This window comes from Pan troglodytes, chromosome 4 (assembly GCF_028858775.2).
Source record: "Pan troglodytes isolate AG18354 chromosome 4, NHGRI_mPanTro3-v2.0_pri, whole genome shotgun sequence".
NCBI lineage: Eukaryota > Metazoa > Chordata > Mammalia > Primates > Hominidae > Pan > Pan troglodytes.
Genome location: NC_072402.2, coordinates 47,541,255 through 47,568,792, shown reverse-complemented (window position 1 = coordinate 47,568,792; position 27,538 = coordinate 47,541,255). Strand labels below are relative to the sequence as shown.

The window sequence follows — 27,538 nt, the reverse complement described above, 5'->3', positions numbered from 1 at the left end:
TATTTATTTATATTATATTTATTTATATTTATCTAAATATATATATTTATTTATATCTAAATATATATATTTATTTATATTTATCTAAATATATTTATTTATATTTATATATTTAAATATATTTTTATATTTTTATATAAATATATTTATATATTTATATATATATATATATAAAGCAATCTGATGTTATCTGTCAAATTACCAAAATCTGAAAAAATTTAGTATTGGCAAGGTGGAAGGTAGACAGCATCCTATATGTCACTAGTGAAAATATCAGTGCAGTGTCTTTGGAGAGCAATTTAGCGAGAAGGACCAAGGTGAAAAGTGCACTGTACTCAACTGTACCCAAAGTTTTGCTCATAGGAATTTAGCTCTTGGAAGTACATAAATATTTAGAAGATATTCATTGAATCTTCAAAACACTAAAATCAGTATAAATATTCATTCATAAAATACTAAGTAAATGATGCTAACTGAAATATTGGGATATTTGGTGCTGAAAGATGATAATAGAGATTTAGATGGGCTAACACAGAAAGTTATAGATAATTTAAAAATAGCAAATATAGAACTTTATATAAATAATAGAGCATTATATTTGATGTATTATTTTGGGAGGAATTTTTTTATACACATATGCTTGTGAATATACACATATTTCTAGATAGGTACATACCCTATCAAAAGAGGTCACTTCTGAATTGTAGGACTGGGCATGGGGAGGTGGAGGTGGGGACGCAGAGTCTGGTACAGAGCCTGACACAAAAGTGTTTGAATGAACCAGTGAATAACAGTCAGAGGTTGAGAGAGGTTTTTTGGCTATATCGTATGTCTACTTGAATCATTTGAATTTTTTTCCATGTATATATCATTACTCTTGTAATAAAAATTAAAACATGTAAAAATGTGCAGTTCATTTTTGGGACTCTGTCCCTTCATTTTCCTCTGCCTCAAAGCCTCCTTTCCTTTCACTTTTCCTTCTAGATGCAGATCGAAGGTTGCCCCTGCAAAGCTATCCATTATTGTCTCCGAATTCACATCTTCCTTAATTTATCCTTACTACCATGAACACAGAGTTCCACATGCTGGGTCTCTCTTCCTTGCCTCATGGGTTAGAGGCTTGTGGTCAGGGATGGTCTGATTCAGCCTTCTTTCTGCAAAGGCTACCAGGGGTCTGCAAAAAGGGAGGGAAAAGTGGCAGTACTTTACTGTCCAGCTTCTTAGCGCTAGTCTGCCTTAGAGTCGTCACACCTGACCTGACGTACAAAATAATTCACCATTTCTGACCCCTTGAGTATTCTCAGAATACGAAGCTTTGGCTTCATTAAACACAGCCTTCAGAAAGGTTAGCATTCCATTGCATCCATTGTCACTGCCAAGATCACTTGAAGGAAGCCCCAGGTATCATTTGTCTTTGACTTTCTGGCCCTAGCAAAGTGTCCAGCATATATTAACTCTGCATAAGTGCTTTCCAAATGATTTAAAAATTTTAAATATGTGCCTTTTATGTACCTACTTTTTCATTCAAAGAGGGATTTAAAGACCCTGTCATGTTCTTTAAGAGAATAATCACAACTTTTTTTCTCCCATCTCAGTTCGTCCCAGAATACCTGAAGGATTCAACACCTTGCAATAGTAACTGTGGCTGTGTAAGGTAGTGATTCTCTGAAGGTTGACATTTGTGCATACAGAATCTCAAGAGTTGTGTGTGGCTTAAAACAAGCTCCACTAATCACACTTATCAATTATTTTCAGATTGTCTACTAAAGATACCATGGATGCATGTACAGAACATAAATGAAAGGACCTGAAAGGCCATGTTCCTATTATGTATAAAGGCAAATTATGTTTTATGCAAGAAGGAATGATAAGAATTAGAGTGAATACTCTTAGTTTTGCTTCTGATAATCAGTTGTTGAATCTAGATCCCGTGCCTTGATTTTAACTGTCCTAATAATTTTAAATATTATAATATTACATGGACCGTATAATAGGCATTCTGCCTCAAAAAAAATGAAAGCAAGCATGAGATGCACAGATTTTAAGTCAAATATTCATGTTTGTTAGGTATGATTAAAATGAAAACTGGTTTGAACAAACATGAGTAAAGTTGATAGTGAAAATGTAAACATTATGGTTAATTAATGTTTTCTTTCATTGTATATATTATATAATATAATATATAATTGTATGTATTATATATATATATTTTAACAGAGGTTTTAAATCTTAACCCAGGAACACAGGAGCAATAGAAGCTTAGCGTGTGGGGAGGGGTTCCTATTTTAGAGGGAAGGGAAAACTGTGCATATAATTGGGTAAGAGTAGCAATAGGATTTGGGGTGCGGGAGGTTATGTACGTGCTTAACCCAGGAGGATACCTGTGGGCATTTGGGACTTCTGGATAATTGACATGTTATGATATGCTATTTGTTTGGTTTGATAGGGAAGGAATTTCAGGTCTTAATGCTGTTTTGAGAATACTTAGAGGTCAAAGTGAGGTGAATGTAAAACAGGCATCGAACTAGTATGATTGAGACAAGGAAGAAGAGATGTTGAATTATGGGAGAAAATAGGGAAGTGAAAAAAAAATATTAAGACTTCCTGGTTCAGAGCTCTCAGAGACAAGTGGACGCTTAGAACATGATTTACAGTATACAAGAAATTCTAAGGCTATGGTTCTCAACCCTGGCTGCACATTAGAATTATCTCATTTAAATGGGGTGGGCCAACTTCACCACTATGTAATATATCTCTGTAAGACAACTGCACTTGCACCTCCAAAACTATAAAAATAATTTTTTTAAATGTTGACATATATAGTATTTTATTTTTAAATATTCTAGTGTGATAAAGCATACTTTTGTGAAAATAAAATTTCTATGCCCCAGACATTATATGGAAAGCTAATGTTGTGTAAATAAGATGGCAATTTTTCTATTACTTGTAATGACATTTTAAATGTGTTTCAGAAAGTACCTGGGATTAATCACAAAGGGAAAAATAATAACTTGACAGTGAGGAACTGGTGGACACCACCTTAGCCACGTGACCAAAGTTACCAATAACAGGATAAATCAATCTCATGTACCTCTGGATATGTTACACTGAGAAAGATACTTCATCACTTACATGATATTGCTCCCCCACAAATTTCATAACCTGAATCTAGTTATAAGGAAATACTATGCAACCCAAATTGAGGGACATTCTGCAAAACAACTACCTGTAATCTTTTTTTTTTTTTTTTTTTTTGAGACAGAGTCTCACTCTGTCGTCAGGCTGGAGTGCAGTGGCGCGATCTCAGCTCAATGCAACTTCTGCCTCCGGGGTGCAAGCGATTCTTCTGCCTCAGCCTCCTGAGTAGCTGGGACTACAGGCACACGCCACCACGCCCAGCTAATTTTTGTTGGGGTTTCACCATGTTGGCCAGGATGGTCTCCATCTCTTGACCTCGTGATCCACCCGCTTTGGCCTCCCAAAGTGCTGGGATTGCAGGCGTGAGCCACCGTGGCCAGCCTACCTGCAGTCTTTAAAAGTGTCAAGGGCATTAAGGCAGAGGTACAACTGAGGAACTGTTTCAGACTGAATGAAACCAGAGAGACATAGCAACTAAATGCAATGTGAGATGCTGGATCAGATACTAAATCAAGAGAAGAGAATAGCTCTAAAGGACATTATTTGGACAATTGGTGAGATTAAATGTAAATATGGAGTGCAGATTAGATAATAACATTGTATCAATATTGTATTTCCTAATTTTGAAAATCAGACTGTGGGCATGTAAGAGAATGTCCTTGGTCATATGGCATATATACAAAAATTTAGAGTTATAAGACCATGTTTCTGACTTATTTAAATAGTATTAAAATCCAAATTTAAAAATATGGAGAGAAATAGTAATAAAGTAATTGTAAATGTTAAACAGGTGAATCTGAGTAAAGAGAGAAGAAGCTCTCTGTACTATTCTTACAACTTTCCTCTAAATTTGAAATATTAAAATAAAAAGTCACCAAAAAGGGAGGTTGGGATAGGGCCTGGGTGTTAGCATTTTTAAAGCTTCAAAGGTGATTCTGATATGCAGTTCCCATTGACACCTGTTTATTGATCTAAGGAAATGGAGGAAATGAGTGTGAGAAAAATATTAGAGGAATAAATATCTACAGGCCAAGAGTTTCCAAGATTTCCTGTGTGGTTTGTGGGAACTGAAAAGTCAGAATTCTGATTTGATAGATTCTTGGCACATCACGTATTATTTTATTATGAAGCAACAGGGTTAATTAAATGCCTTTGATCCTTTAAATCTGAACACACTTCTGAAGTTAGAAATTGAAAAATGATTAACTTAAAAGGAAAAGGAAAACACCTTTGCACATATTTTGCTTCTTCCAGATGGAATTCATGTCTACCAGAGGCAAACAAAATGTTTAGCATTTGTTAAATGGGGCCACATTAAATTTAGTATTTATTTTTTAACTAAGAGCCAAAAGAAAGAGATTTATAATAGAGAATACCTTTAGATGGCATTTAGAAAGTTATATGGATATGTGTTTCATTTAAATACTTTCTCTTTGACTAGAAATTACTCAGCAATTGAAACAAACAGTCTGAGAAAAACCCATTTCCTGATAATATCCACCCTTCTTCTAGGAAAAAGGGGGAATTCTTTGTATCTAATTATGTTAAGGAATTAAATCCCTTCATGTAAGATAGAAAAAAAAATACGAATGCATTAGGTTACATTCTTTAACTCAGAGTTTTATCCAGATTCAGTCTATAATTAATTATGTAAGATTAATAGAATGAATCAAGTTTCATGAAATTGCATGATGCTTAGGAATATCTGTTACAGTGGCTATGTTCTTACCTCCCTTCCTTGACCTTACAAATGCTACTCAGTAACTTTAAACAAGGGGTAAAAGTAATCTCTTCTCTGTTGCTAGGAAGATGAATTACTGTAGATGGGAGGAAAACATACAACTTAAAATCAACTTTCTTCATCACTCTTGACATTCACCAGTCTTTACTTGGGATCACCTTGAGATGTGACATCAATTCAGAGTAATAAGGAAGGGTCAATGAAAAGCTAAAACATTCTCAAGAACCCATTATAACACATCTCCAAGGGATTCCTGTCAATGCCACAGCATTTCAAATACAGTACACAAGTTCCAGAGAAACAGCTTCATGAAATGGAGACAGTAGGTATCTGTGTGAGTCTTATGACAAGAAATTGACCTCTTATTGGGTCTCTCTTCCACGCCCTACATGTTTTTCTTTCTATAACCTCATCAGTCATTCCTTAGAAAACATTACATGTCCGTTTATCAACAGTCTATTGTGAAACAGTACATTTTCTGTATACCGTTGTCATTGGCAGGGTTTTCTTAAAAAGTAAGTATGTTTAAGAGCTTTGATTTAAGAAAGTTTCTTTGTCACATGGATAAGGATCCAGAATTGATTTCATGAAGTGAGTTTGGAGTTGGATATACACATCTGTATCTATCAGTAGATGTTTAGCTCTTTACATTGTGTTCACCTATAATCTGTTCTAGCAGATAGCTCGAAGCCCTGTGCATAACAAGAACTTAATAATTATTAAAGTAGAAAAAAACTATTTTCAGTTTGCTGTATAACAGGGACGAGATTAGACACTGAGAACTCAAAGTACACTTTTTGTGTATCTAGATATATAACTGGAGTTTATCCCTTACCATCACTTACAGTTATAAATTATTTAGAGAAAGAGAGAAGTGGAATATTGTCTGCCTATTGTTATACTCCATTTAGTTTTACTTATGGGGACAGGAGACAGAATGATTAAAATGATCATTATCCAAACTTTAATATCTAGCCTGTAGAATTTTCCTTCTCTACAAATATTTTACTTAGCATTGTTGACTGGTTTGAATGTCTGAAATAGATTAGGGCCATGAAATTCATTATGCACTAAATAATATGAGATTTAAAAATGTTATTTGCTCTAATGTACAATAAGAAAATTGTAACAGGATTCTTAAATGTTTAGGTAGTCTAAATGTTACATATGAGAACTGCAATTAAATGTAACATCGTTACATATAATTGCATAATCGTGGACTATGAGCACATTTAATATATTTGAAATTATTTTATGTGGAGCTTCCATAAGTAAAAACGACTAAAGCTTGCCCAGGTGTTCAAGTTTTGCCCTTAATTCTCTCTCACACCCATGAACCATATTCTCCCTCAGTCTTCTCCATCTCAATTAATGCCACCATATACCCATTTGCTTCTAAAATCTTGAAGTCTTCTTTGTGTTCTTTTCCCCTTTATTCCACTCAGTTCCATTTTTCAGCAAATCCCATTGGCTCCGCTGCCAAAACATAACAGCTCTTCAATCACCCTATCTAAATCACCATCTCTCTTACCTTGTCTGTGCTGGTAGCCTCCTAACTCATCCCCCTGCTTCCACTCTTGCCTGCTTAAAGCCCGCTGGCCACAGAACAGCTAGAAGGCTCTTTCTAAAATGTAAGTAAAATCATGTTATCCCTCTCTATAGAGTAGATGATTAGTAAATATTTGTTGGCTCAATCAGTCAAGCAGTGAGTAATGGTGCTATAGCTATGGAAGGGTCAATAAGACAGGGACAGGAAAAACCAAAGATTCAGGGAGCCCAGATTATAAGAAAGCCTTGATTCATTGTGTATAATTCTGTCTTTACTTGAAACTTAAGCATATGAGTCTACTTCTATTGATTGGCCTGCCTGTGAACACTTGACAACTCACCCAGAGAATTCCACTGACGGCCAATCAAGGTTTTTTTCTTGGCCACTTAGAGTCGAAGCAGCTGCCCAGGTTTAATTAATAGTCTACAATTATATCTGGAGAGGAGCCGGTTTGAGACAGGTGTCTAAATGAAAGGGAGATTCCTAGCTCTCTTCATGAGTCACCTGTCTGGGTCTGGTGAGATAGACTCAAAGTTCTCAGGGGGAACGGAACTGTTATTTTAGAGTTCACTCAGGTTGAGGTTCCTGCATCGTGTTCCAGTGCCCACTTTATCTGCTGGTATTCATCATACAAGGAGATCCTAGGTTTGATTCTGTGAAGTTTGGTTTCAGGGTTTTTAAGCAGTGTCCATTTGCCAGGAATCTCCAACAAAGCAGTAAGAAACACAGCACTGATTGTTATGGTGCAAATGTCACAACTCATTTAAGGGGATCATCAAGTAATGACAACAAAGATTCAAATGGGGGCTTACTCTTTGATCCACCAGGAGTTTAAATAGCAATTATCATTAATTCTTGGATTCCCCCAGTCCTGATAGAAATTCAAGCTATCAGAAACTATCATTTCACAAACAGACAGCTATTAAAAGCACATTAATAATCTATAGAGGGCATAGCATATGCCTTTTAAAAAGATTTGCAGCTTGCTTCTATGTGGCAAAGACACCGGACTTCTCCAATCTAATTACAAAGCAATCAAACAATTTAATTAATCTGGAAATCACTTTCTTAACAATAGCTGCCGCTAAAATGAGGCACCCTGTGTAGTGCCGTTAGGTAAAGTATGTTTTTCCTACACTGTTTATGTATTAGCCATGCTAGTTCCCCAGGGGGATCATGGAGTTAATTACCTACCTAATGCCTGACCACTACTAAGGTTTACTCTACCAGGTCAGAAACATCAGCAGCGATACCAGCAGTCTATAAAGTGTCCTAGCACTCAAACATCCAAGAGCCAGCAAATCCCTGGGAGCAGCAGGATTTTAGTTATAAGCAAGTGCTGCACATATGGGCAGAGAATTAACTGGCACCAGTTTTCATTTGGGAGTCTCTCAGGTATTGCTTTGCAGATGGGTGGATGAATTCAGAGAGCAGTGCTATGAGGAGTGAAGGTCATGTATAAGACTCGGGTTTCACTCCTCCTTACTCTCATCCTGGGGAGGCACTGTGCATGTGCACAGCAGTCAAGTCCTCATCGCTGAGTTTAGAATATATAACATGTGCTTTATAATTTGGCCTGTTCTAAATTAGCAGTATTTTGATCACTGTATAACAAAATAGTATTGCTAAGTCTTCAGAGACTGAGTAGGAATCAATTTTTATTTCAAATAAGAACAAAGACTTCAGAGATTGACTTCTACCTGCCTAATCTGCTAGTCTTATAATTCCTCCCTAAGGAAAATGGAGGAATTTCTGTAATAAGTAACACAGAAGTCTATAGAATGCTCATTTACCCTTTTCTTCTGTTACCACCACGACTCCATTTCTCTCCCAAAATTTCCTATTAGAGGGTCAGTCATTTTCCCAGTCTACCCACATTGGAAACATCAGTCACTTTTTTAGCCTGTATCCTTTTTCACTTGTTTCTAATCTGCTAACGACTATGCTTGGTTTGCCCACCAGAATATCCTTTCTCTTGACCTTCCATGTCCTGGTCTAGGTCCCTCCTCCTCTGCTACTCCCCTGGCCACCCATACCAATTACACTCAGGCCAGCTTAGAACCTCCAGCATCTCTCTCTTGCCTCCAAGTATTTCTTAAAGCCTCTAACTAATCAGTACCAATAAACACAGCTCATTGGCTTTCCCAGTCTGAATTCCCTTCAGTCAGAGAAACTGTCTCGATTGCCTTGCCCTACTGTGTTTGGGTTGTTTCTGACTCCTTCCTGAAGTCGCCTTCTGTTTCTCCTCTTACCTAAAACCTGCTAAACTGCCCTGAAATTGAGCTAGAGTCCCTTGTCCTTAAGGAATTATCAGTTGCTCTAGCCCACATCACTCTCACTCATTTTCTCTAATATCCTCTGACGGTTAAGAGCCTTAATGATAATTCATATGTGTATGTATATGTGTGTATACATATATATATATATTTGCATTTTAATTTAGCTTTTTGGTCTGACATGAAGCAGAAACATCTGCGATTAGTAAGATAGAACTAACACCTCTATAGTCTTGAAGTTGAAGATGTGGGAATTTAAGTTAGGTTTTACAGCAGCGTAGTAGATGAGAAGAAAATGAGGAAAATGTTCAAGCAATGGACCTAGAAAGGCAGCCTAAGATGCGAAGGCAAAATCTGAATATGGGAAATGGTTAGTGGCAGCCTTGTTTTATTTTTTTTTTTTTTATTTTTTAGAGCAGAGTTAAATTCACCTCTTTATCTGTATCTCTGCCCATTCATCCTGAAGATGATGGGTCAGCATGGGGACCATTCACTAATATCCCTAAAAGTGAAAAGGGTTTTAAGTCAATTCTTTGTTTCTTCTTTCTTCAGATTAAAAAATATATATTAATAAGCTCTCTGTATTCTAGTTGATCACATTGTAATCTCCAGGTATAGTGTTTTCTTTACAAAGAACACAGGGCTAAGAATTTGGTGCCAGGTTTCATTGGCCTTATGATTTCATTTTGAGTGAATAAGTGTAGCAGGGATTGTTCTTAGAATGTCTTGGCTTCAGATAATCAGTTATTGTGTTACGCCTAATTATTTACTGGTAGTTTGCTCTTTATGGTGTGTGAGCAAATTGAACACTTTTCCCAAATGAAAAACAAAATTTATATGAATATTTCTGGCATTAGATTATTTCCTTTAGGAAACAAAATTTTTAGCCATCTTGAAATTTGAGATTTTTAAAGGAATATGAGGAGAAGTATACAAGCTAAATTAGGGGTGTTGGGAGAGGGGATGAAGGCTATTGAGAGAAGTTGAAAGAACTTAATTTAGCTGTGTGTAATAAATGGACAAAATGAATCCTGGATTACTGGATGGCAAAAGCAGAATTCATTTCTCCAGGGGCCCAAGGAATAACAGATGCAAAGCCATGATAAATTTCATTGCAGCAGGGGGAAAAATGCTTCATGATTCTCTATCCATAAAGAAATGGGCTTCTCAGCGCTTCCCAGTTAAATGGCTGTGATTGTGCTGTCTGTCTTAAAGTTAATGTCATTTGTTGAAGACATCACTATAAAATTTGCAAGCTTCAGTTAATTGAAAAATTTCGGTAGAGATATAGCCAGTCCAAAAGTCCTCAAGGTAACACTAAACTTATCCTCCTTAATGTGTTAGTCTATTCTTTCTGCACACTGGTAATAAATTGTTTCTACCTTTACAGCCATGTACTGACTTTGACATAAAATCTTGTCTTCCTTACACCCAATTACAATAGTCACTTTCATTAAGAAACCAGTAATGTGACAATTGGCTTGCCCTTAGGGATTAAACATAGCTTCCTGATTTATTTTTCCTTTTTCCTTTTTCTAGAAGGTACAGGATTGCTTTGCAGCCTTTCCTTGCCCACTTATTTAAACCAGCTACAGTTCCATGTGGTCCTCAGACAATTCCGCCAATCTAATTAAACATGCAGAGGGAAGCAGGGTGGTCTGGAGTGTCCTGAACTTGCCCTCGCCAGCTGCTGGCCAAGCTTTCTCAATGATCAGCAGCAGGTTGAGTGGGCTAATGGAGAAAGTAACAAGCCCCAGAGGAGCTGCCCTCCTTCCAATGAGCAATCACTGCCCCACACCACCCCTGAAGGCCTGGGGAAGATGAGCTCTGCCAGCCTTTGTGTGGCTGTGGCTTTTTGAGGCTGCCTGGCCAGTCACAGTCCAGCTGCTTAGGAGCAGAGGGATTGTTGAGGAAAATATTGACAACGGGTAATCCTGCTGAGCCACTTGGCAATGCTGAGATAGATCTGGGTCATTGAGAAATAGGTCCAAACTGCTGTGGTCTTCCCAGTGTTTTACAACTAGTTCTGACACATCCACCTTTAAAATATGTGCTTCAGAATATGAGGATTTATCTTCAGGAACTCAGACTCTTATTCATTCTACTGTAAACAAAAAGTACTAAGGCTGCCTGCTAAAATGGAAAACACCTCCAACTGAAGCATATGCTTACCCATGCATCCTGCTCATTGAAATGTTCGCATCTGGAGGGTCACAACCAAGACTTGTATATATTCATTACTCTATCAGATTGAAATATTTGTATTGTTATGTCCATGCAGGACTCCTGGTTGGTGATATAGCTGAAAGTGTTTATCCGTGTGTCTTGCACACTTAGAAAGCTGTGCTGGAACTCATGCTCCCCCATCCCCATCTCCTCCCCCCCGCCCACCCCACCATCCCTGGTCCAGGTAAAACTAAAGCATTATTGGAGGAAAGGACATTCTACAGAAATGTAAATAAACTTATTTCTAAGGAGAGAATTATTGATGTGGAAATGATACACAAAATCATGTAGTAAATTTCTCTCTTTTCTCTTTCTCTAGGAAATAGCCCTCAAGATAGTCCAAGAAATTTCTCCCCCAGTGCCTCAGCCCATTTTTCATTTGCACGGAGGTAAGGAATTTTTCTGAGAGGAGGCATAAGGTCTTATAGAGAGAATCCCATTTTCCTCTCCCTCTCCCCACTTCTCCCCCTCCCCACTTCTTCCCGTCCCCACTTCTCCCCCTCCCCACTTCCCCTTCCCCCCACTTCCCCTTCTCCCCCTCCCCACTTTTCCCCCATCTCACTTCCCCCCTTCCCCTCCCCGCTTCTCCCCCTCCCCTGCTCCCTGCCTTGTGAGGTCCTGCTCATTATTCTGTAAGGCCTTCTCCAAAGCCCCACTGGCCAAAGAGCTTAGGCTGCCACAAAGCTTTGTTTTAACACACCTGCTTTAACAGTTTCAAGGCAGCAATTTAGTGATCCCATTGAGAAAAAGCCATGCATGGGCTATAGGATGTTTTCTGCTTTCTCTTCCTATCATGTTTGCAATTGGGCACCAGACGTCAAAGATAGATGTCTCATAACGGGACCACTGAGTCAAGAGGAAGTGTTTTCATTGTTCAGAGGATAGCAGGCACACAATGTCATGTCACACCATGTTCATTGTGGATTTTCTGCTATGACGTAGCCAAGTCAGAGGAGTGTGCACAGTCATCTCTTCTGTGTTCTGCATGTGAAATTTGTCTGCTTCGCCCTGTCAGATGCAATCCTTCACCTTCCTGGGCTCCTTCATCCCTCTCACGTGCATAGCTTGTCCTCCTCTGCCCAGGAAAAACACCGAGAAAACAAAATGGCACCTTCAGCCAAGTTTCTGAATATTCAGGATAAACTCGGTTTATGGTCTGAATGTCCTAGATATTTGTTCGGTTTTCCTCAGAGACCTAACTATATCCTGAAGTGGATTAAAGTAGCACTTAATAAAGACATATAGGTAGGTTAAAAAAAATACTTGTTCTTACACATGTGACTAACTAGCAAAACTTGCAGTGCCCTCACGACCGTTTGTCAGCATGTCATGTATTTTACATTACTAAGTCTAGAAAAAAAAGTTGCGGCATTTTCAGAGTTCTGTGTAATTAAGATTTCATTATAAATCTGATGTAAAAAAGTTTGTTCTTTCATAGTTTAGTTGTTTCCCATCATGTGTTAAATGCCTTTATGTATCTCACCATGGGGACAATACAAGAGTGATAAAAACATCATCTCCAGGGAACTTATTGAGACCCATACACTGTTTTTACCCCCAGCTCCAGCTTTTCTTTTTTCAGCTTATTTAGTACTGTAAGAAAATGTACTGGTCCCAGAAAGCCTGTTTACCCAGTGAATATTAATTCATAATAGTGTTACTATTCCAAGTGGAAAAAATATCCTATAAAAATTGATAAACAAGTGTTTACTATAGTCTTTAAAACATATCTCTATAAAGGGGAGAATGCATTTAATTATTATAAGTAATAAGCAAAATGGAAATCTCACGGAGTGCATTTAAACATGACAGAAATCACAGTATCTTAATCCTGGCAGATTTATAAAAATGGAGAGAATCTAATAATTAAATAGGTGACTCAAGGACACGTGAATCTGGTTTCCATGCTATTAAAAAATACATAACCCCCCCAGGCATGTTAATTTTTGACAAATAAACCATAAACCGTGACAGGAGATTATCACAGGAGACCTCTAGTTCATTTTGCATGAATTTCCGAATGGAACTCCCTCCACACTCTTCAAAAAGTATTAATTTAGTTTAGGACATGAGTGATCATCATTTTAAATTGTTATTCAAGTAAACAGAACCCTGTGTTATGAAAACTCAAATTGGTGTATTTTTATGTAACATCTGGGATATGTCTCTCCATTTTAGAGTTGATTTTTCCTCAGGCAACATGGAGATTCCACTCCTAGGCCTCTGTTACCTTCCATTTGGTGCACATTGCTGAGCCTTTAAGAAGTAATGTCATTTTGAGACTCCCACATTTTATTGTTTTGTAAAATTTAGTCCAATTGAGGAAATATTGCTCTGTTTTTAAAAGTAGTCTTGGGTAAAGGGATAAAAGTCTGGCTTATTAATCTTTTCTGACCTTTCTTACCTTATGTGATAATACTTCCCTAGTAGCCATCCCTTGTAACAAAATAGTCCAAGTATAGACTAGAAAGTATAATGACACAGACTTGCTTTCTATATTTTAAAATGCAGATTTGAGAGTGAAATTATCGAATTAATTTTTTACTATTAAGTAAAATAAAAGATGAAAGTGAGAACCATAGTATAGATTTTGTCTGGAGGAAGGCCACATTTTCACATTGCTAATTGTGGTATTAATTTACAATCCACCTGATTGTGGACCTACTTAATCCTTTTTTCCCTGGCGGTAAAATGGAGGTTAAAAATACTCTCGTGCCTTTCCCAGAAGTTGTGGAAGTTTATGTATTGCAGACTGCTTTCACTTTTGATGGGAACATAGAGCCCTCCAAGAAATGCTGTGAGTCTCTCCTAGTTCCCTAGTTATTATGCACTAGGTTGAATCTCCAAGTGTATTTCCACAAGCAAATTACTACAACAAACTTGCCTGCTGAGTTCAGGTCATCAGACAATTGTTGAGTACTGGGCTGGAAGTCAGGCCTACTAAAGATCATTGGCTCTGGTTGTCAGTTTCCAGATGATCCTGTTTTTCCTGCTCCCTTTCTGTTTTTATTCATTTGAATCTGCTGAGTCTGATCATTGTAACCTCCCAGTTACACCTTCAGAATTCTGGAGTAGATTTTAGTTATTTTAGCTATATTGGCATAGTTCAACTTGTTCCAACATCAACTAGAATATTTGGTGTATCACTCCAGGTAACTATAACAATAAATCTACTTCCTCTTCATACAGTTAGAATAGCCAGGTTGATACTGGAACTTTTCATTCTTTCTTTGTTGTATACCATATTAATCTAAATTTTTGTGAGTGGTATTGAAATGAGGGTTGTTATTTTTTTGCTGATCTTTTTTGTGTCCCGTGTTCCCATCAGATGTTTTTCCCTTCTTACTTTTTCATTTAATGTAACACCAAGATTCCCACCCACAAGGAAAAAGACTCTTTTCAAGAAAGGCTTGTTGCATTGGCAAGAATGTAGTCTTGTCTTCCTATAACATTTTGTTGGTAGCTACTGCAAAGAAAAGACAACATTGTTAGCAGGATTGTGCTTGTGTGATACCTTTCTTGAAAAAAGGGCATGTTCTCTCTTAAGTACTGTAGATAGCATGTATAGTAACTTCTGATGTGCAGTTGTCATGGTGATGAAAATGCAGTGGTCCTTTGTGCTCCATTTGAGTAAATAGACACAGACAACTTAGGGAACTTTATGAGTTGTAAATTATTTCTGGTCCCTGGCTGTACAGAGTACTGAGCACATTCTTGTTTAAACATCTTTCTAGTTGTGTGTTTTCTGGAGCAAGCAAATGTAATTTATGCTTCAGAACTAATAAGAACATGTCTTCTCTTGGAATTGCTCATTCATCTAAAATATGTTCATTGATAACTGAGGGGAAGGAGAGTTAATGCATCACAAAACAAAATCATGGTGGGGAGAAATTGTGTCCCTCACTCTTTCCAGAGACTAGTTTCTGATAATTGCTATTAAAGGGACTGAATAATTCTTTTAAAATCATATCCTTTTCTTACTTTATCAAATTGGAGGTGTTTAAAATATATAGTGCAGGTATGGATTCTTAACTCTTTAATAAGTAGCCAAATAAAATAATATCAACCAGTGTCCATTTAATAATCAAGTATCTTTGTAAGCATGTTATTACAATTACTTTCTTCTTAAATCATTAACATTTTCAGTTGTTTAAAAGTATTTCAAAAGAACATATAATTTATCTCAATTTCTTTTATCTGATATATTTACATACATCTTACCTTGCTTCTTTTTTTTTAACATACTTGATTCAATTGTACTCCAATCATGGTACAGAAATGACAGGTAAATTTTACTAAAATCTTAACATTGTAGTAGTTCTGTGATTTGTCCACTTGAATTTTTCCGTTTTGTCTTTGTGGACCATTTGCATTTATTGGAGGTTACATCCATGGCAGCCTATAATTTTATTTTCCTATGAATATAAATTTAGGCTAAAATGTCAGTTTTTTACGTTAACATCTAACTGTGACATTTCTCAAATTCAAGCCTAATGTTGTTGAATTCCCTAACTTCAACTTATTGTGAATGTATCCCTGGTAAATTTTGTCCACTCTTGTCACTTGGCAAGTTAACATAATAACAAACGTAATAACACGAATTACAAAATGTCCATATATGACACTGCAGTCTTATTGATCTAAAAATGCAATGTTGCTTTTTTTAAAGTGTGTTTTTCCTTTTTTTTGCACCTTGACAAATTTGCATAGAACATTCAAAATGTTCTGTGGCTTTTAAGGCACAGTCTTGCGTTTAAAGTAATAGCTCTGGAATGCCAGAGATTTCAGAAAATTTGCTTTCTGTTGTCCCCTTCCCTTTGCAGCAGTATTGTTTCTACTGCTGCATTCACTCATCTGAGACCCTTGTAATGACCCTTATCCACAGCCAAACTCCAACTGAGAAACCACCCATTCTATCATCACTTGAAGTTAAAACCACCCTTTTCATGGCTCCTGCCAGCTTTGCCTCTAAGACTGAGGCAAACAACTTTACTCTTTGCATTAAGTTCGATCACTAGTAGAGAAGGTTTCACTCTGCCCCCACTGTTAACTGGCCAGAGCTGGGCTGCACGCTCAAAGACTCTGCAGGAGGCTTTGCTGTAACAAGCCAGGTCATGTCCGAAGGCAGTAACTCTTAAGAGATTCTAAGCATAAGGTCAGTTACTTACTTAATGCTAAAGTTATTTGACACTTCAGGCCTGAGCCAGCCATGAGCCTAATGATCCCTTCTTCCCTAAGCATGATGAGTAGCTGTTCCTTGAAAATAATAAGCAGAAAGTGTTTCGGATGCAAAGAAAGTCCCCACAGGCCCTTGTGCCATGCTGGAAGTTAGCCCCTTCCAAAGATCATTTGCTCTGGTTATCAGCTTCCAGATGAGCGTGTTTTCCTCCTGCCTTTCTGTTCTTATTCATTTGAATCTGCTGAGTCTGACCATTGTAATTATCCCTGGTATTCATTTTGTCAAAGTATATTAGTGAGACATCAATAATATGGATCAACCCATTCCCTTTCTACTTGTTTGGTTGTATTGATTCAGTTTAAATAAAAGTCAACCTACTGTATAATGTTTGTTTACCCTGACCCTTGCTGAACATTTCTACATCCTCACAGACTATGTTTGTGTCATTTGTTTGACTAAAAATACTTAGTTTCCCTGGGGTTCCCATGTGACAGTACGCCAGTGTTGGCCTAAGCTAAACTCACTTTCTCAATAGGACTGATGGACGCCGCTGGTCGTTGGCTTCTCTCCCTTCCTCTGGCTATGGGACAAACACACCCAGCTCTACGGTCTCTGTAAGTGCCTGACTTTTTTTTTTTTTTCTCTTCCTCACAACAACAGAGCTATTACACAGGCAGTGTTTTCTCTGGGTGTTTCCTGGTAGGGAGGAGAAGATAAATTCTGCATGTCTGCCACTCTGAATAAGTGACACATCAAATGATGGCCTGACAAAAATAAAAAGGACATACTCTCACTGCAAGCTTTTAAACTGTAGTGCATAAATTGAGTAAGTTCCAGGATCACAAGTTTGGAGGAGACTGGAAGCTTTCATTTTAATAACATTTGGTGTAGTTCGGGGGGAAAAACACAATCTAGTTTTATTGCTTTGGTTCCATGCCAGTGACATTATGCTAAAAATGCCATTGAACTTCGATAGACTGGGTCTTTCTTCCTATGTGGCTTAGATAGAGGTTTGTTTTGTTTTGTTTTCTTTCTCCTTCAAAGAAAAAAAAAAGGCAAGTCTTAATTTGTCTGTGCCTTCTAGGTAAGAACTTTCTTTTAAGAAAGAATTAAAACAACTTAGAAGAAGGTTAAGATAAATAAAGACATGGTGGAATTATGAAAATAGGATAGAGGAAAATGGATACTCTTGCCCCAAACTATAACATTTCAACAAGAGACCTAGCAATTACTGGAAACAACTCAGTAGGTTAGATGTGTGTTTTTTTAGTTTATGTTAGTGATCATGTGGGATAACTGTATCTGCAGGGCTATAGAAACAAGGTGGTCATTTAGAAGGGCCTAGTAGATTGCAGGTGTTCAATATATGGAGTGATCTGGCTCTCTTTGTACCAGCGAGGAATGTGGACCTAGAGCCTCATTTGGTCAAAATCTCTGGTTTATTGTTTAGGGATATCCATCTATTGTATTTTTGATAGCCCCCAGCACTCCATTAAGCACATAGATTAGGCCACTTAATAACACTTGAATGACAAGAAACTACATTTAAATAAATTCTAACTGGTATCACCTCTGCCTTATTCTGATATATTTCCAGAATTCCAAGTATAATAATATAACGTAGATTTTCTGGAGTACCTTTAAAACCAAATTGTTAAAAGCTGTTGGGTTATGTTCACCATCTCTTTATGGTATTTCATTGAGCAGAGGTAATTTATTTTTCTATCCATTATTCCATTTTGTTGTGATATATGAGTCTATTGTCCATTTAGATCATATGTTTAGAAACATCCTAACAACCTTGAGTAGTTTCAGAGGCATATCAGCATCAGTAAAAGATGCTTAAAAATCCTGAATAACATGAATGAATAAAATTGTCAGTAAATAATAGTGAAGTCATCCTTGATTCTTATGGCAGTCACTATCAGTGGTTATTGGCCAATATTTTAGACGTGTCTTTTAACTCCAAATTGTTTTTTTTTTATTTCAACTCTGTCACCTTGCATTGCCTTCAGTCAAGTTTTATTATAACTTGGACATAGAAGTCTCTCTTTTGCAAGAAAAATAGGGGTGAGTTCAGGATTTGTATTCTTTCCATCTTTAGTAAGTCATTCATCATTTTTAAAAGTGAATCCATAAAAAAAGGTGAGCTACATAAAATCAGACCCTGTTTGGTACAAATAATGTTTAAAATAATTTTGTTTTATAAATACTTGTTATATGCCAGGTGCTTGTCTAAATTCTTAAAATGCATTGGCTCATTTAATCTTAGCAACATCCCCTATCATGTAATTGCTGTTGTTTTTTTCATTGTATGGGCCAGAAATCTGAGGCACAGAGAGACTGTTTAACTGAGTGACTGTTTACTGTTCCCTTGTTTTCTCAGTAAGAATACGGTAAGCAGTTTTAGAACCCAGCATCTTGGCTCTTTTAAAGGAATTTACATGGCATTTTTTCAGATAAACCTTGTAATTAATAAAGCTGACCTGGTCGTCAGTCAAAATGAAATCGTTGCTGTCTCTAAATTCTGTATGTGCCTACGGAAGACACCCTCAAGACCATTTTTAGTCATACACACATACTTTGTGTTTCTAACAGCTCTTCTCTGAAGTGTTTATTTTATTGAAGACATTAGTATCATATAATTATTAGGCTCAATATTCCTATTTTTCCTCCAAAATGAAATTTTAGCTTCCAGAATTACTCCTTTTGCCAACAGACAGAAGGAACTATTTAGATGACGGACTGCAGGTGCTGTAGTGTGAAAGTTCAATTATTTTTTCTCCTTATTGATTGTTGATAAAAGTGATGAGCGAAAACTAGGAAAGCTACTTCTCTATTTTTCTCAGTTTCCTTGTGTCTCTATTCTTTAAATATTAGGGCAAAAACTGTGTAAAACTTCTTAGTAGTTGCAGGTTTTTCTTTTCTAAAGCTAAGCTGAATCACTCTTAGATTCTTATTTCCCTGGGTTAACTGTTAGTCATTTAGCCAATCAGAAATTTACTTTAACTATTTAAAAAATCAAAATGTAGAATATATACGAATAAAATTGCAAGCATTTTGAAAATATAGTTTAAACTTTACAGATAATTTCAGCTGTTGTCTGAGTGCCAGACTGAAATGTAAACATTATAATATCTGTATCCTTTGGCTATTATGGAAACTGCAAAATTGCTAAATGTTAAAAATGCTATATTCGGAAATTTGAAAGATTTAGCCAGATGAAGTAAATCAGTCATCCCAGAGAATATTCAGTGTTGTGGTTTCTTGAAACATCACAGTTTGCAGTTAAAATTAATTTTTGGACCTTTTCCAATGTGATATTCAGATAATTCTTAATTTTGAGATAAGTACGACAGAATTGTATCAGTAGGAAGACATTCTCCCATATGTTTCTTACCAGATAAATTATTTTCTGCTGAAAGTACAGAAATAAGAATATAAATACTCATAAAAATATGAAGTATGTCTATCAAATGATATGATTTAATAAAAAGTAGAAACTTGTATGTGCATATGAATACTATCCTTTGCAAAATGGTTACCTGGAGAGACTAAATGCTTACTGAATGATATCATGACTCAGAACATGGTTTTGGAACTCTAATTGCCTGAAGAACTAGCAGCATAATTTTTTGTGTAAATCTTCATTCTTTGGACCCTTCTCCGAAGTCAATAGATACTGTTCCTGTGCAAGTACAGTTGCATGGTATCTTGAGCCTGGTGTGTTTTGGAATTTTCACTTTTAGAAAGGCAACATCCCTGTTCTGTACATAACAGACCAGCAACAGTGGGGCCAGCTGCTCATAATCAAATATATTAATATTTCTGCAGCAGTTTGAATCAACATTCATACTAAGTAGATTAAATAAATATTTTAAACAGCTTCCCATCAGTTCAGTTGGTGCTTTGCCACCAAAAGAGATTACTGTAAACTTAGGAACAAACTTCTGAGTTTGTGGGTTTTGAAATCTTGGATACAGGATTGTGGACATTGATTTACCTTTGAAACATATCTATAGATTCTTAATTCTGTTTTTCTATTTGCTAATTTCCTTATCTTTCCTCTTATCACCACTGCTTATCTCCTGCTTGCATTGATTTTATTTTATTTTTTTCTTGATTTCTTGACTTGATTTAGTTCATGTGTTTTATTTCTTTTTTCCTAGTGAGAAGTGTTTAAGGCCATGACTATACTTACTGAATAGAGCTTTGATTTATCTCATAAGTCTAGTAGTGCTCTCATTTTTTTATTGCTTGTGAAATAATCTCATTACATTATAAAAATTCCTCTTTGTCTCAATATGTACTTAGTAAGATGTTTTATAATTTCAAGTTATAGGAATAATTTTTAAGCTTTAGGCATTAATTTCTAGTTTTGCTGCATTGCAATGTTTCAGTATTTATGAAGGATACTCTAAATATAATGATTTTTTAAAAAAATGCTTACTAGAACTGACATTTTAAAATAAGTAGTATCTTTCAAAATACGCTTATTCTAACCATGTTTCCATTTACTAAAAAATTTCTGAGTCTCTTTTATTAGAATTACTTAAGGAGTTTACCTCTGACTAAAAATGAAAACAATTAGTTTCTTTGCTTTTTAGTTAAATGTTTCAGATTGATTAAAAGCAGGGTTATTTAGCTGTTCATCTTTCCTGTCTTTCTTTGTTCCAAATGTTGAATGACGATTTTCAAAAAGCAAATCTACAGGCATGGAACAAAAAACTCACCATCACTTGAAGGTTTTTTTTTTTTTTTATTTTAAGTTATAATCTCAGCGCCCTACTCCCTCCAAAGAAAAGGAAGAAAGAAAATTCAATTCCAGATTTTAAGACAGTGGCTTTATTGGGAAAAGGATCTTCTTTAATCCCTCCCCTGTTTTACTCATGCCACACACTGATGCATTGTAAAGAGAGGTTTCATTGCCTTATTGACGATCTCACATCATACCATTTATTTCATGTTATTTACCTAAAAGTCAGCATTTGATTTTGAGCAGCAGTAAACTCGGGGGTGCCATGTTCAATTGAGAACTAATCTGTGATACAGTGCTCCTTAATGTCACTCCAGTGGTCGCTTTCTTGCTTTGGCTTTGACTGGTTCCGATCCATTTTCAGAGCCTGAGTTTTCTCCAGAGAGAAAACTATCTTTTGGGAAATTATAAACAAATGAGGCAAAATATGGAAAGCATTTTGAACTCTGAGAGAGAACATCAAGTTATACATTTAGGCAGTCGTTCTTATAACTTTAACATGAAAAAGAAACAATAAAAATGGTGGTATTGTCCAAGTTTAACTCATCGATCTCTCCTGTTCATTTGAAGAGTTTCTTTCTGAGGTAGTTATGTGACCTCACTTTGGTTTTTTTCAGTCATCCTGTTCCTCCCAGGAGAAGTTGCATCAGTTACCATACCAACCAACACCAGACGAGTTACATTTCTTATCAAAACATTTCTGTACCACCGAAAGCATCGCCACTGAGAACAGATGCAGGAACACGCCGATGCGCCCCCGTTCCCGAAGTCTGAGGTGTGTGGGCCTGGCTGAAAACCATTTCTTAGTTGGATTCTCTATTTTCAAACATTTTGAGTGAACACTTCGGTCCTTTAGGTCGTATGTGTGTTAACTGACTTGCAAACTATTACAAATATAGTGTGATGTTTCCATGTACACATAATATTGTTAATTACCATTGAAAGGCATCTTATAATTTTCCTTTTCAGTTCTCACAATTTGCTGATTGCAGCAGTAGTAATCACGATGGTCTTGGGACTACCTATGAAAACATCTAGCCACTGGAAATTTCAAGGCAGTGCAAAAGCAGTTAATGTTGTTATGTTAAGAGGCAACAGCTTCGTGGAAATAGAAGGACAACAAGAATAGGAGGATTTTTTAAAATTCCAGATTCCATATTACAAAATATCTTTATTCTTTCTTCCCATCGTAAGTCTTACTTTTCTCTAAGACTGTGAACACATTTTTAGGAGTTTGTGTCACCTGAAGTTTGTGGATGCCAAATGTAGTCCACCTAACACTGAGTAGGGCCAGTTTTACTGTGAGTTTGTTTCCTCAGGAAGCAGAATCTGAAACAGAGCTTCTTGTTCAGGATGTTTCTTAGGGAGTGCTTTCGAAATTAGCACCTGTGGGAGGGAAGGGAGAGGCAGGATTGGACAGAGGGAGAAGTCCAGCAGCCTTAGCCGACTCCATGGAGAGCTCGGGAACGACAGGACTCAGCAGAGTTGCTCCCCTGGGCCAAATGCGACTTCTTTTATATCCCTACCTCAGTCACTGGGTCCCTCACTGGATGTGGCACCCTGGGAAAGACTCAGCCTCAGGCGAGATGACTCCTTGCAGCTGATGCCATCCCTGCAGGGACTGACAGCTGAAGGTTTCTGTGGGTAGCACTCCCAGAAGCCGGGCAACAGGTCCTTCTTTGAAGGAGGGATCAGGATAGGGCATCACCTTATCCGCTGCAGTATGAGATCTTTATGCTATAGAATTAGTGCACTTTGATATATTAAGGTTTTATTATATTTAAAAATAGCTTATTTATTAGGCGGTCAGTTGAATATCAAAGTTTAATGAGAAGCAATTTCCCTTTGTACTTTTTGTCTTTACTTAGTCTCATAAACTAATACTAAATATAGCCACACTGGATAATTGTGAGACATGTTAGATTATTCTGAGATATGGAATTAACAGCTGGTTTTACTATTTCATCTACAGGCACCATGTTTTACTACATTGGTGCCATTTTTTGTTTTATTAAAGGAATTCCTAAGGTGCGTAGTATAAGCTGTATCCACTTAGGAATATAAACACACTGAAGTTGCACAACTATATATCACTAGGAAGGAAGATAAACCTACTATTGAAAGAGTAAAGAAGAATGCACAATAGTTGTATGCCTCTGTTTCATATAATACATAATGCCTACCTCAGCATCCTAGATAAATATTTGCTAGGCTAGAAAATGGATCTCAATTATGACACCTGTGCCATGGAAGACTTTCAGACTTCTTCAGTGATGTGTGGCAGACCGCAGGTGTATGATAAAAGTGTGAAATTACACTGTTAAATGTGTCCTAGATGTTGCTCTTTGTAGCTATCCTATTTTATTTTATTTTGCAGTTTGTTAATTGTTTTCCAGATCTTATGCAAGCTCATACTACATGCAGAATATAATTTCAATTTACAAACATTTTCTGAACTAGTATTGTATTGTAACTATGATGATTTTGTGGCATTCCACTTCTTGAGCTTTCTTTTTCAGTCCTATTCAGAGTATCTTTGTGTTTATGGGAATGTATGTGTGCATGTGTACTAATGACTGATTTTGTAGTTTATTATCTGATATACTTTTCTTACAAAGGTTGCATAGTACTTTTGATGCAACTGACTGTTTATAAATAAAAAGCTTATTTTCATTTCATGCTGTGGCAAGTTTAAAAGGGTAATTTGCTTTGCTTGCAGCCCTGGACGTTCTCCCGCCTGCTGTGACCATGAAATAATTATGATGAACCATGTCTACAAAGAAAGGTTCCCAAAGGTAATGAATTGAATTGAAGATGCCTAGCATCTAAACGAACAGGCACCATAGGTTTAGAGTCTGTAAGGTTGTTTTGTTATAGGAAGTAACGGTCCAATCTAGTAATGATTTGCATAAAACAGCTCCATAGTCTTCTTAGAAAGAGAAAATAACTAAAAAAAAATGTTAAGCTAACAACTGCTGAGAACTAGCTGTGCTCTACGTGTGCTGAGCTGGCTCTAAAGTGAACCTGCCACTTGTGCACCACACACGGGGTGGGCCTGGTGAGGTGCCGTAGGGAGGGTCTACTTTGAAAGGCCTCTAGACTGTGCACTCTGTACCCATATTCTGGGCCTGCTGCCACATTGTTAAGTAGAGACTGTTTTTCTCCGTTAGAAGCCTGTAGATAGGTGTGTCATGAGAGTTGTTGTTGTTGTTGTTTTTCCACATTACTTTTCTGTGATTTCCTATCTCTTTAGACATTGTATTTCTAAACCTATTAATTTAGAAGAGAAGGCACAGTTGTCGTGTTCTCCAGTTAGACTGGTAAAGGAACATGAATTGAGAGAGCAATTGTGAAGGGCTGCTGCCAAGCCCCTGGCTGCAAGGACCTGCTCTCAGATGGTCCCATTAGCTCACCTTGTTTCCACATCTTTCCCACCAAAGCATTTCTGCACATTTGGGAGAAGGCCACTCTCCACGTTTTTCCGATCCACCCCCACAGCCTGTGTTGCCCTAAGCAGGAGAACAAATGAAAATCTTTGGTTTCATAAATCAAGAGTAGAGTACTTATTATTTGCAACTAACCCAACATTGATGTCATTGATTAAAGCTGTTTTAGCTATTTATCACATGTCACTTGCTCACCAGGGAAACAGATACTGACTGTTAACCTAGTTAATGGAGGTTAGGATATTAGAGGGGAGGAGGAGGGAGGAAGGAGAGGGAGTCTCCCTGCATATATAATTAATGTAAGCAAGGAATATGGATTAGGCAGTGGGTGACCAGAGAGAATGAAATGAAAGTTGGAAAGGAAATTTTAGATTTATTTTACCAAGGGAGTCCCCTGGGACTTTTACATAGGATGTAGCTTTGTGGCAAAAGAAGATGATATAAGATGTGTGCTCCTGGCGCATTAAAACCTAGCCCAGAAGATACATTTTTAGCTTAGGTTGTGGAACTCTAGCAACAACCTGATGTTTAAGTACAAAAACATAAAGAAATGTTTGATATTTTGGACAGTCCATCTGAAAGAGCCCAAGATCTTAAATGAAAGCGTAACAATTCACAGATATAATCTGAGTTACTTGAAGAAGCTTACAGAGACCATTTTACATTTGATAGAACACAGAAAAGGGAGATTATCATTCTGAAATGTTGATTTCACTTATGTACCCTCAGATCTGTATTTCACATGCTGAGGCTGCTGCTTTTTTATAGCAACTTTTTAAGAACAGTTTTAGCTTCACAAAAAAATTGAGCAGATGGTACAGAGATTTCCCATGTACCTGGGAAGGCTATGCATGAATGCCCCCAACATGCATTAGGGTTCATTCAGCCTTTGTGTTGTATAATCAATGGGTTCAGACAAATGTCTGATGACATGTATGTACCATTATTTTATCAGAAGTGAGGCTTCTTTTAAATTTGATTTCTAGAATCCCATTTAACAACTTGTGGAGGTCTCTGAAAATGCTGTAAAAATGTGATGATTGAATTGTTTACATGTGTGTTTCCTCGTATTACATCTGTGTATGTGTGTCTTCTCTATATAGGCTACAGCTCAGATGGAAGAACGTCTAAAGGAAATTATCACCAGCTACTCTCCTGACAACGTTCTACCCTTAGCAGATGGAGTGCTTAGTTTCACTCACCACCAGATTATTGAACTGGCTCGAGATTGCTTGGATAAATCCCACCAGGGCCTCATCACCTCACGATACTTCCTTGAATTACAGCACAAATTAGATAAGTTGCTACAGGAGGTAAGAACCATGTACCATATAGTTTTCTGATGTATTTTGCTTTTCCCTGAAAAAAATTTTTTTTTTGCTTACAAGTTATAACCATGAAATGGAGTTCACATTCCAGAGAAGCAAAAAAGAAGGAAAAAAAAAAAAACTCACCTGATTGCTACTTGCTATAAATTGATTCTGGTCTTTATTTATAGTAATAGAAAATTAATGTAATAACCTTTACAGGAATCTTAGGACCCAACAATCTATGACTCTAGGATAAGTGGATTGTGAAGGATTTTGAAGCAGTGATTTTTTCCCCCTTTAACCATAAAGTTATAAATTGCCTGAGCGTATGTGTGTTATTTGATGATGCTATCTAGTTCTATATCTGAAAAAGCTAAATGGAAAATTGCTGGCTTCTTCCAGGCTGTGTGTTCTATTAATTAACCTGCATGTGGTGTTGAGTAGTAAATGGCAACTTATATTTTCATTAGTGTCAGTTCTTCTTCTAACAAAATATCCAATTTCCAAAATGACAGATAAACACAGGACCTGTCTAGGCCTAACACTTGCATGCCTAGCACCTGATAACACCCAGGACAGGAAGAGAGTCTGTATGGGGGAATGGAATGCATGTATAATATTGCTCTTCTGGCTGAAATTGACCAGCCACAGCCTAAAATGAAACCTATTTAGTCTATGTATTTGTATATATTGTATTTTTGTATCTCACAGGGCACAAATTATGCCTTTGCAAACATAATTATAGATAGTTTTCTCTAGACATGAATATGTAAATAATTGCAGAAAACTGAAGGAAAATATTAGCATCCTAATTTTTGAGAACTCTATCTGTCCTTGCCCCTGCAGAATTTAGCTGGCGAGATAAGATCCTTCTCTGGCTGGCAGCCGCTGCTTTTCTCCCCTTTGCCCTCTAGGCCTTCTATACTCTTTCCCGATTTCTCACATTGCAACCAACTGCAGCCCACTGATGCAGTCCCTTCCAGACTATCCTTAGGGTGAACACATTGTTTTGGGGTTTTTCTGTTAATTTCTAACTTGGCATGGACCTGTTCTCTCCCATAAACTAAAAGGAAAATGAATTTTACAGGAAAATGATCATGCACTTGGGTTTCCTGGCAAAGTAAAATTGCTAAATGAGTTACATTACAATGTAAAATTGCTGTAAGAGTTGCCACGTGCTTACGCTTAAAATTGTATTTATCTCATCACGCACAGATGACAGTCGTGGACTGTTCCCAGTCCACAGGCTGCCCTTTGACTTCTCTACACTAGAGTATGAAGTCTCTGTGGACAGGGATATTATCTGCTTTGTTCACCTAGGATGGTGTGTGACACATAGAAGGACTTTAATATTTTTTGAGTGAATGGCTTCTGATACCTCTCAACTCACTGACATCCTCCTTATTGTCATATCCACTGGACATTTTACTGGAATATTACTGTATTCAGCAGTGTTAAAACCCTCCTCTTCTCTGCCTTCCTTTTAATTTATTGTTCTTGGGACATCTCTGACCATTTCTTCTCTGCCTCTTCCAGGGGTTTCTCTTCCAACTCCTGTTTTCTACAAGTTTTCTTAGGATCTCATCTTTAGTCTACTCCTCCTCCCTCTCTCCTAGTGATCTTGTCGGCTGTCTTGGATTAGAGACCTATAGACTCTAATGGCTTCAAATCCTTACCTCAGACCAGTAGTCATCTCTCACATTTCAGAATCATGGATCCACCTGCCTACTGAATATCTTTCTACCTGGGCAGCCCACTGAAGCAGCAGTCCCAACCTATATAAAACTAGACAGCATTTCCTCAACCACACATGCTTCTCCCACATTCTTTTCATCCATCATTGGCACTGCCATCTATCCAGTCACCTGCTAGAACTCTGAGAATACTAGACTCCCTCTCTCCCTTCATCAAGCAACC

The 27,538-nt window shown here is 37.1% G+C and overlaps 1 protein-coding gene across 36 annotated transcripts in view; it reads left to right on the top strand.

The window, feature by feature from the left end:
- The window catches only part of MAST4 (microtubule associated serine/threonine kinase family member 4), a 575,831-nt gene that overhangs the window by 485,255 nt on the left and 63,038 nt on the right, over positions 1–27,538 (top strand). For 35 of the 36 annotated variants that reach the window (XM_054684309.2, XM_016953225.4, XM_054684303.2 and 32 more), the window contains 5 exons: positions 11,250–11,319; positions 16,645–16,723; positions 21,483–21,640; positions 23,585–23,660; positions 25,415–25,624. In XM_054684309.2, the coding sequence (XP_054540284.2) occupies positions 11,250–11,319; positions 16,645–16,723; positions 21,483–21,640; positions 23,585–23,660; positions 25,415–25,624 (593 nt within the window). Of the gene's footprint in view, positions 1–11,249; positions 11,320–16,644; positions 16,724–21,482; positions 21,641–21,962; positions 22,055–23,584; positions 23,661–25,414; positions 25,625–27,538 lie in introns of those variants that run through there. The other variant, XM_016953239.4, reaches the window with a different exon arrangement.